Here is an 11,313-nt window from a genome sequence, read left to right as displayed (position 1 = left end):
TAATTGAAAATACTTTATTTTTATTTAATTTAAATAAATTAGTTCATTTTTGAACTTCTAATTCATCCAAAGGGAACTATGGTATAATATATTAAATAAAAACCTAGTATCTCTAGTATATAAATTACACTTGCATTGCATGAAAGGGGGGATCCGATACCTCTTGCACACCATTTGCGGCGCCCCCTAGTGGAGAGATTTTTGGAATTAAGAAATTTAAAGAGGAGACAAATAAGAAGCCTCCACTTGGTAAAGGCTAGAAGCCTCCACTTGGTGCATACATTTTAATCTCCATACACTCCCTAAAATCACCACCAACCCATGGCTATTACCATCCTCACCACCTTGGTACAACCAATGAATACAACCTTGTTTCACATAACTACAACGTTCATCGATTTTGCACAACGCGTTTCCGACACCGTTTTGTTTTACCATTGAAACTTATTTCCTCCTGTCAACTCTGTTTTAAGTTCAACAACGATGTTCTTGCAACAACAATTTTTGTAGCATCACTATGTTGAAAATTCGGTGCCAATTCAGTAACTTTCAGTTTGACCTTTGTTTGAGTCCGATTTGTTTGACATATGCTATTTCGGTTATGTTTGCTTTGTGTTGGTTTTTGTGTTTTGTTTGTGTGTGCTTGGATTTTGGCTTTGCAAGTTAGAGGAGAAGATGAATAGTGTTATTATCATGAAACTGTAATGAAGCCAAAAGAGAAAGAGATTTTAGAAGCAGCCTATGAGTCATCAAAACAGAGGGAGGGCCCACAAAATACGCACGGAAAGGAAGTGGCTAACAATAACGCGGAAATATTGGACATACGCACAGGAGCAAGGCCACGCAAACCGCACAACATGTGGAGGGACTACGTGAAGGAATGAGTCAGTACAAATACTGCAGTAGTGAGAAATTTTATGATTATGTGATGAGTAAAGTTATTATTCTTCTCCCTCAAACTTTCTTTTCACATCTGGATTTTTATTGTATGCCAACTGTTTGATTAAAGTCTTATAATATTATCCTCACTTTGCTTCCCATCTTTTCTGCCATATTTAGTACTGTTACATTGGTGCTTTCATTACACCATGGCCGAACCCCAAAACAAAGAGCTGCAAGCTGTGATCAAGCGCACTAATGAGGAGATGCGGTTGTTTCAGACTGAAGTCCTTGAGCGTATGGAACGATTAGAAGCTAGTAACACATCAAAGTTTGATGATATCCACGCAGCGCTTGACATCCTCATTCAGCAGACACCGTCGAAGCATCGCCATGGTGCAGAACTCAACAACAGGCCTCCGTTTCAGGTGAGAAATGTCAAACTCGAATTTCCTCGTTTCGATGGCACTAACGTGCATGAGTGGATCTTTCGTGCTGAGCAATTTTTTGGTTATTATGATACCCCTGATCCTGATAGATTAACTATTGCATCTGTGCATCTGGATAAGGATGTGGTTCCTTGGTTTCAAATGTTACAACGTTCTAATCCGTTCCATTCTTGGTTAGATTTTACTCGTGCTTTAGAACTGGATTTTGGTCCATCCATCTATGAATGTCCCCGTGCTACCCTGTTTAAATTGACTCAAACTGGAACTGTTTCTGAGTATTATCTACAATTTACATCATTAGCTAATAGAGTTTACGGCCTAAGTAATGATGCCTTAATTGATTGTTTCATAAGTGGTCTCAATTCTGAGATCCGTCGTGACGTGTTAATTCACACACCCACCTCCATTGTGAAAGCGGTATCTCTAGCCAAAGTCTATGAGGAAAAATACACTCAAACACACAAACCACAAAGAGCCAACCCATCCACATATATCAAACCACCCTTCAATTCATCCAAACTAGAAATTAACCAGAGAAACACGGCCCCCATCCTCAACACACCCCCCACCAGACCTATGAGTCAGTTCCAAAAGAATCCCAATATCAAACGCATTTCCCCTGCAGAGATGCAACTCAGACGGGACAAAGGACTTTTTTATTGGTGTGATGACAAATTTTCATTTACTCATAAATGCCCTAACAGACAACTAATGCTATTACATTATGATGATACTGAGGATGATCAACTCAGTGGGGATATCCTGAAACCATCTGATTTCAGCATAGACAGCATTCCCACCGTCGAGTCGGAGCATCATTTGTCATTAAATGCAATGAAAGGAGATTCTCATATGGGTGTGCTAAGATTTTCTGGGTTAATTGAGAACATTAAAGTGCAAGTGTTGATTGATGGTGGTAGTTCAGACAATTTTTTGCAGCCTAGAATCGCTAAGTTTCTGAAACTGCCCATAGAAACCGGTCCGGCGTTCAGAGTTCTGGTTGGCAATGGGGAAATTATGAATGCAAAAGGGGTCATTTCAGACTTGTCAGTTAAGATACAGGGTCATGAACTGAAGGTTCCTGTGTTTTTGTTACTGGTGGCTGGGGCAGATATGATTTTGGGTGCATCGTGGCTAGCAACTCTAGGACCGCATGTGGCTGATTATGCTTCGCTCACACTGAAATTCTTTCTAAATGGAAAGTTTGTCATGCTAGAAGGAGAGAAAGTTCCCAGACCTTCAGTTGCTCAACTCAACCATTTGAAGAGGCTGCAGAACACTGATGCTATAGCAGAATGTTTCACCATTCAATGGCTCAAATCAAATGTTGTTAAGGACATGTTCAAGGAGCTACCTACTGATACCAAACCAGAGATTTCTAGGTTATTGCATACATACAAAGAGGTGTTTAACACACCAGTTGCGTTGCCACCAGATAGGTCACATAACCATCATATTCCATTAATGGAGGGCTCTAATCCTGTCAAAGTTAAACCATATCGATACCCTCATAGCCAAAAGACACAAATTGAACAAATGATCCATGAAATGCTGCATCAAGGTATCATACAACCAAGTACGAGCCCATTTTCTTCACCAATCATATTGGTGAAAAAGAAAGATGGTACATGGAGGTTTTGCACGGATTACATGTACCATCTTTCTTTTTCACCAATATGATTGGTGAAGAAAACCTCCATGTACCATCCGTGCAAAACCACCTATGTGACGCGTGCCAAATGGGAAAACAAACGAGTGTCTCTTTTAAATCTAAAAATGTAATTTCAACTTCACGATCCCTTGAGCTTCTCCATATGGATCTCTTTGGACCTTCTAAGACAAAGAGCTTAGGTGGAAATTATTATGGTTTTGTAATCGTTGATGACTATTCTAGATTTACTTGGACTATATTCCTTCATAGCAAAGATGAAACTTTTTCTGCTTTTAAGAATTTTGCAAATCTGTCCCAAAACAAAATGAATTCCAAAATAGTTACAATTCGTAGCGATCATGGTGGTGAATTTCAAAACTATCACTTTGATAAGTACTGTGACAAGTATGGTATTGAGCATAACTTTTCAGCTCCTCGAACTCCACAACAAAATAGCGTTGTGGAGCGTAAAAATCGTGTTTTAGAGGAATTGGCAAGAACAATGCTAAATGAGGGTGGATTACCAAAATATTTTTGGGCTGATGCAGTTAGCACAGCTTGTTATGTTTTAAACAGGATCTTAATTCGTCCTATTTTAAATAAAACTCCTTATGAGCTTTTAAAAGGAAGAAAGCCAAACTTGTCACATCTTCACGTATTCGGTTGTAAATGTTTTGTTTTGAATAATGGTAAGGAAAATATTGGGAAGTTTGATGCAAAAGCGGATGAAGGTATCTTTCTTGGATACTCACAATCAAGTAAAGCATATAGAGTATATAATAAGCGTTTACTTACTGTTGAAGAATCTGTCCATGTTTCTTTTGATGAGTCTTATCCGAAAAGTGTCGGAAAAGGTATTTCTTTTGATGACACAGGTGTATCTACAGAAGACATACTCAAGGAAGCTGTTACGGAAACTGATCAGTCCAGAACAGTTGCCCATGAGAAGGAGGAAGATACTAGTCATGAAGAAGATGAGGAAGAAAGGACAGCTGAAGTGAATGACCTTCCACCAGCTTGGAAATCTTCAAAAGACCATCCTATTGACAACATCTTGGGAGATATTTCAAAGGGAGTAATGACTCGTTCTAAGATAAGTAATTTTTGTTCTCACTTCGCTTTTGTTTCCCAAGTAGAACCTAAAAATGCCAAAGAGGCCTTGATTGATGAATGTTGGCTAATGGCCATGCAAGAAGAGCTTAATCAATTTAAAAGAAATGACGTTTGGGAACTTGTCCCTCGTCCGCGAGATCATCATATCATAGGTACTAAATGGGTTTTTAGAAATAAGCTTGATGAAAACGGAGTGATAACTAGGAACAAGGCACGTTTAGTAGCACAAGGGTATAACCAAGAGGAGGGCATAGACTATGAGGAAACTTATGCTCCAGTTTCTCGCCTTGAAGCTATACGTCTCTTGCTTGCCTATGCGTGTTCTAATAATTTTAAGCTTTACCAAATGGACGTAAAGAGTGCGTTTCTAAATGGTGTCATAAATGAAGAGGTATATGTCTCACAACCTCCTGGTTTTGAGAATGCTGAAAATCCAGATTATGTTTACAAATTAAAACGAGCTTTGTATGGTCTTAAACAAGCCCCTCGGGTTTGGTATGAAAGGCTTAGCAAATTTCTAATTGATCATGGATATTCAAGAGGTAAAGTGGATAATACTCTCTTTATTAAACACAAGGGAAAGCACATTCTTTTAGTTCAAGTTTATGTAGACGATATAATTTTTGGTTCAACTAACACATACTTGGTCGAAGAATTTTCTAAGGTTATGCAGGGTGAATTTGAGATGAGTCTTATGGGGGAGCTGAATTACTTCCTAGGTCTTCAGATAAAGCAACTTGATGAGGGTACAGCAGTATGTCAAACAAAGTACTGCAGAGAACTACTCAAGCGCTTTGGAATGAACGACTCAAAATCAATTGACACCCCTATGCCTACCAACGGAAATCTAGATAAAGATGAGCATGGTAAGAGTGTAGATGTCAAAAAGTTTAGAGGTATGATTGGGTCTCTTCTGTATCTTTCTACTTCTAGACCTGACATCATGTTTAGTGTTTGTATGTGTGCACGATATCAATCAAATCCTAAGGAATCACACCTGAAAGCTGTTAAGCGTATATTTAGATATCTTCATGGAACATCTAAATATGAGCTTTGATATTCCAAAGGAAGTGATTGTAGCTTAGTAGGTTACTCCGATTCTGATTTTGCTGGCTGCAAATCAGATAGGAAAAGAACGAGTGGTACATGTCACTTGTTTTCAAACTCCTTGGTAAGTTGGCATAGCAAAAAGCAGGTATCTGTGGCTTTGTCAACTGCAGAGGCTGAGTACGTTGCAGCCGGTAGTTGTTGCGCTCGGATTTTGTGGCTAAAGCAACAACTACAAGACTTTAACATTCAACTCAAACGTATTCCAATAAAATGTGACAACACTAGTGCCATAAACCTTACTAAAAATCTTGTTTTACACTCACGCACTAAACACATAGAGATTAGACATCACTTTCTTCGCGATCATGTTGAAAAAGAAGACGTTGTATTTGAGCATGTTGATACTAAAAACCAGCTTGCTGACATTTTCACTAAACCTTTGGCAACGGAACCGTTCTTCAACATTCGTCGTGAATTAGGGATCTTAGATCTCTCTCCATTGTTGTCTTAAGCATGTTTGTTCTTATTTATATTATGCCTCACCTTGGTTGATGAGATTTGTTTTAGATTTCATTTATACCTCACAAGGTTACATCAACAGAGGTAATATCACTCCTTTCTATATCTCTTTTAGAACTATGTGATTGTGTATATTAGAACAAAATTCCTTATTTTCGTTTATGTGAATTTCTTTGCATATATTGTTTGAACATTAATATCTGATTTGTGAATTATACTTGGGCATCATTATCATGACATACTTCATAATGCATAACCATACTGCATAAAAATTAATTAAAATTTGGTTTGGCATCAGTATGTATCGATTCAAAGATGTATGTATCGATTCATGTCTTCTTCATTTCACATTTGTCAAAATTGGTTCAGTATGTATCGATCCATTCGTCGTTTGTATCGATACATAAACCTTTTTAAAAATAAAAAACTTGTGACATGGATCGATCCATTCCCATATGTATCGACACATACTGATTGTTTTTGGATTAAATGCATTTTATTTCACTCATGGATCGACACATCAGCAATTCTTATCACATCTTTTCACAAACTTGGTATCAGCAGTTCCCCTACCTCTCAAAACCTGCGGCTAACCCTAATCTCCTTCATCATCATTCTCTCCAAAACCCTAAATCCATCTCACTTTTCTTCAATTTTTCATCACCATGCCTCCAAGAATCGTTCCGGCTAGAGCAAGGGGAAAAGGAAAAGGAAAGGAACCGGTTGGCACTTCTCAGCAGTTACCAGAAATTCCTCCTAATGCCTTAGATTTGCTTCATCCTGCAATTGCTACTGAGTTTGAGGATTCTTTCAAGACAAGGTTAGTTATGGAACCCCATTTCTTCGATAAACATGATGCTATTCATCTGCATCTCAATGATGTGGTTGAACTCCTTAATGCACAAAAACTTGGTTCATTTTTGACTACAAAGGATGATTACCATGAGGATTTTATCCGTGCATTTTATGCTGGCTTACAATCTGGTAAAGGATATATGTTTAAGTGTCCTATTGGTGTCAGAACCTATACTTTTGAGGTTGCTGATTGGGAAACAGTGTTTCAAATTCCGCTTCCGTCGCATAATTTCAAGACTTGGCATGACTTGAAGTTTGATACTGACTTTAACCTGAAGGAGTTTACTCTATCTATCTTGAAATTGGACAGACCGCTGGGTGAGGATGAACAGGTTACGTCTGGTATGATTAAGAAAATTCCTCGTATACTTCATTGGATTATCTCGCACATTCTGCGTCCAGCAAACAGTGGACATTCTAGGTTAGACAGGGCAGGCATTCATCTCTTGTATATTCTTCAAAATAAGGTTCCCTTGAATTGGGCAAATTACTTTGTGAAGCGTCTCTTGTTCGTGCGTAACAGTGCCAAGAATGTTGCTCTTGGTTATGCGTCTCAAATCATGAAAATTCTTACGTTCTGGAATGTTGCAATCCTTTTAGTTCCTCTCATATCACCATCTGCTGCTCAAGAGTTTGACTCTTCCACTTTATCTCATATGGGATATCGGTGGGACAAGGAACGTCAATGTTTCTATTTCTTTGAAAGGAAATCCAAAACAAGGATCTATAATTTTGATGTGCCTTCTGAACGAATTCATGTAGTTGAAGACCAACCTGATGAAGAAATGCATGATGTGAACGAAGCAGATGTGCCTGCAGCTGATGACAATGCTGGTTGGGGTGATTGGGTGCCACAAAGGTGGTCTCCAACCAACTATGTACCTAAACCAACGGTTCCTCCGTTCTCCGGCGGTGCTTCATCTTCAACACCTACTGCGCACCTAACTCAAATGCTTCAACAAATGGAGCTTGCCAACCAAGAACGTCATGAAGAGGCACGGTCTTGGCATGTACAACAAAGTGAGTGGCATAAGGAGCATCGTGAGTGGCATGACGATCATACACGGATGTACCATAACCAACACTCTTGGCACACGGACTTGGTTAAGTGGAACCAAGTCTTCTACAATGAAATGTCTGGTTTTATGGACGACTGCCGTGCCAATCCTGGTATTATGGACAGATTCAGAAGTGTTGAAGTTCAGGACCGGTTCAGGCACTACACTTTCATGGGCCACAATCCAGATGCAATGCCTCCTCCTCCGCCTCCGCCAAGCTTCAGAGATCCTGATAGAGATGACGAGGAGTCCTGTGGTGGCTATAATCCATATTAAACCATCATCATTTCATTTCACTGCATTTCATTTCACTGCATTTCATTGCATGTTGCTTGAGTTTTTTTCTTTTCAGATTAGTTGCACCTTATATGTCTTGGCTTGTGTAATTTTAAAATACTTTCTACTAGTTAAATGCTTATTTCCTTCTGCTTACTTCTGGTGTTATTGCCCTTATTTGTCATTCTTTGTGAGTGATTCTTTACTTTTTAAGCTTCCTTCTTTGTGATTGTTAGCTTCTTTATCATTTTTGTTGTGTCCTGCTACAACATGTTGCCTTGATAAAACTGTTTTTTTTCTTCTTTTTGATGTTGACAAAGGGGGAGAAATGCAGATGTTGACAGATATGCACAAACTCATTGGGAGTATCACACATCTTGCTAAAAATTTGCCATCATCAAAAAGGGGAGTTTGTGAGCAAATTCTTTACTTTGAATAAGTTTTGAATGATAGCAAATTGTATGATCATTGTCTAATTGTTGGTTATGCATTATTTTACATGTTTCATTTGTGTTTTTAGCCTATACTATTGTTTCGTAAATGTTCTATGTATCGATACATACGAGCTTTGTATCGATACATGCTTAGTTAAAATGTTCTATGTATCGATACATACGAGCTTTGTATCGATACATGCTTAGTTAAAATGTTCTATGTATCGATACATACGAGCTTTGTATCGATACATGCTTGTATTAATTCTCTAAAGTTAATCAAAGCTACAGTATGTATCGATGCATAATCTTTTGTATCAATACATAATTCTGTTTTGTCTACTAACAACTTCTGTCTTTCACATATAAGAAGTATTTTTACAACTCAGTTAAAGGGGGTACGAATTCACAAGTGAAAAACAGTTGTAACACAAATCAAAGGAGTGTGTAGCAGCAATTGTTTGAGTAGTTAGAAACCTGAAAGAGACTTCATCTTCTTCATCTTCTCAATCTCTTTTCTTCAAGAACATCAACACATAATCATTCTTGTTCTTTGGATTAAAGGATCAACGAGATAACGTTTAGTGGAACGATCAAGGATCTAGCTGAGGTGTTCAGTGGAACGATCAAGGATCTAGCTGAGTTGAAGGTTGAAGGGGGTTTCGAGGAAAAACCAAATGGTTTGTCCTTCAAGAACTGGAGTGTTCTTGCGGGTTTGTTAGTCACGTTTGCAGAGCAGATTCAGCCGTAGCGTAGGGTTTGGAAATTGGGTAATTTCACAAACAGGTCGTGGAACCGGTGAATTGTTTGTAATTTCTTGCAGGAAATTCTTGATCGAGCTCAGATCAAGTGGAGGTTTTATACAAGAAGAAGATCTTGGGATTTAGATTTCTGTCTTTGTATTGTAACCTTGTATCAACGAATTCGGCATTATTGATAATAACAGTTCTCAATTTCATTTGAAATTGAGAGGGAGACGTACCCACACGCGAGGACGACAGTGGGGAACTTCCTTACCAAATCTCTGCGTATCGTATTCTTTCCTTATCTCTCTTTACGTTTTCAACAGTTTTGTGATTTCAGTTGGTGTATTGTGGTTGTACATTTCGTGATACAATGGTGGCAAGAAAACTTCTTTATCTAAACTCCACCATTGTTCATCATTGATCACATACACACCAAATGTTTGACAAAACTGTCAGCTGAGTTTTATTCATTGGAATTAGAATTTAGTGATAAGTGCATTTGATTTGATAATATTCTCGTGTTAATAATCTCTATCGTTCTAATTCAAATCCAGCAATAAATTCGCGTGTCCGGTTTTCTAGTAGCGGTTCAGAATAGACAGAAGTTGATTCGGGACTGTAATTTTCCGCTAAGTATCAATAACTCTGATAAGATTTTTTAAATCCGTTTATTTTAAAAGAGGTGATCTATTCACCCCCCCCCCTCTCGATCACTAGCCACACCGTCTAACAAGTGGTATCAGAGCGCCGGTTCGCTGGTGTTCTGTGGCTGCCTGTAACGATATGGATTCTGAACCAAAGGGGGCGTATAATGAAGCGCCGATTTTCAACGGTGAAAATTACGGCCACTGGAAAGACTGCATGCGAGTTCATATAAATTCTATTGATAGGCTAGTATGGGCTGCCATTAAAAATTGTCCTTTTCAAATTACTATGACAGATGCGGTTGGCGCCATAGTTCCTAAACCATAAGGTCATTGGAATGAGAAAGATGAGAAAAAGTGGTCGAGTGATTGGAGAGCTCGAAATATGCTAATTTCAGCACTTGGTGTTGATGAGTATTATCAGGTATCCCATTGCACGACAGCTAAAGAAATGTGGGATGCTTTAGAAGTTGCCCATGAGGGTACTACTGAAGTAAAACAGTCCCGCATTAACACACTCAATCAAGAGTTTGAGCTCTTTCGCATGAAACAAGGAGAATCTATCTCCGACATGCAAAAGAGATTTACTCATCTCACTAATCGTTTGAATGCACTTGGAAAACCTGTTTCTAATGAAATAGCTACTAATAAAATTCTGAGATGTCTTAGCAGGGAATGGCAACCTAAAGTAACAGCTATTAAGGATGCCAACGATCTAACGACACTTACGATTACAACTCTGTTTGGAAAGCTGGAAGAACATCAGCAAGCATTAGAAAGTCTTGAAAAGTTTGAGAACAAAAGTAAGAAGGAAAAGGAGAAGAAGAGAGACAAAGAGGGAGAGAAGAAGCCAATAGCTCTTGTGGCCTCTAGCTCTAAGTCCTCACGAAAAGAGCAAAGTGACAATGATTCTAGTAGTGACAAAGATTCGGATGATGAGGAAATGGGACTTTTTGTAAGGAGATATAATAGATTCATTCGAAAGAATGGAGTCAAGCATTCCGACAAAAACCTCATGAAGTTTCGAAGACAATCTACAAATTCAAAATAGGAAGAGAATAAGAAGAGTAGAGGAAAAGGATCTTGTTTTAATTGTGGTAAATCTGGACATTATAAAACAGATTGTCCTATGAAGTATAAGGATCAAGGAAAAGCTCCACCAAAAGGGTACAACAAACAAAGAAGAGCTTACATTGCATGGGAAAGTGATAGTGATTCATCAAGCACACAAAGTTCAAGTGATAGTGATGAAACCGCAAATCTGTGCCTTATGGCTCACACCAAAAATCTGTCCTACCACAAGAAGAAAATCAATGATAAAAAGGTAAAACAAGCCTATTATAATAATTTCTCTTCTATGTCTTTTTCTGAACTGAAAATAGCTTTTGAAAAACTGCATAACGAAGCTGTAGATGCTTTTAAAAGATTATCTTCCGATAAACAAATTTTTTCATTTCTGGAAGGTAAAGTATACAAAGCTGAAAAAGATTTAGAATGGTTAAAAGCTAGTATTGTAGAAAATTCAAAAAATATTGACATTGATGGATGTAGTAAAGTTGGGTATTGTGAAGCTTGTCATATTTGGCAACAAGAGGTAAACACTCTCAAGGTCAAATTGGAAAAAGCTTTACAACCTAAG

The 11,313-nt window shown here is 38.2% G+C and overlaps 1 protein-coding gene across 1 annotated transcript; it reads left to right on the top strand.

Annotated features, from left to right (window-relative positions):
* The first annotated feature begins 1,088 nt into the window (after positions 1 to 1,088).
* Positions 1,089 to 3,008, top strand: LOC127081688 (uncharacterized). The gene has a single exon (XM_051021914.1). The coding sequence runs from the start codon at positions 1,089 to 1,091 to the stop codon at positions 3,006 to 3,008; it is 1,920 nt and encodes a 639-aa protein (XP_050877871.1).
* The last annotated feature ends 8,305 nt before the right edge of the window (positions 3,009 to 11,313 follow it).

The sequence above is a fragment of the Lathyrus oleraceus genome, chromosome 5 (assembly GCF_024323335.1).
Source record: "Lathyrus oleraceus cultivar Zhongwan6 chromosome 5, CAAS_Psat_ZW6_1.0, whole genome shotgun sequence".
Taxonomy (NCBI): Eukaryota; Viridiplantae; Streptophyta; class Magnoliopsida; order Fabales; family Fabaceae; genus Lathyrus; species Lathyrus oleraceus.
The sequence above is the reverse complement of the archived record's forward strand: the minus strand, read 5'-3'. Positions and strand labels throughout refer to the sequence as shown.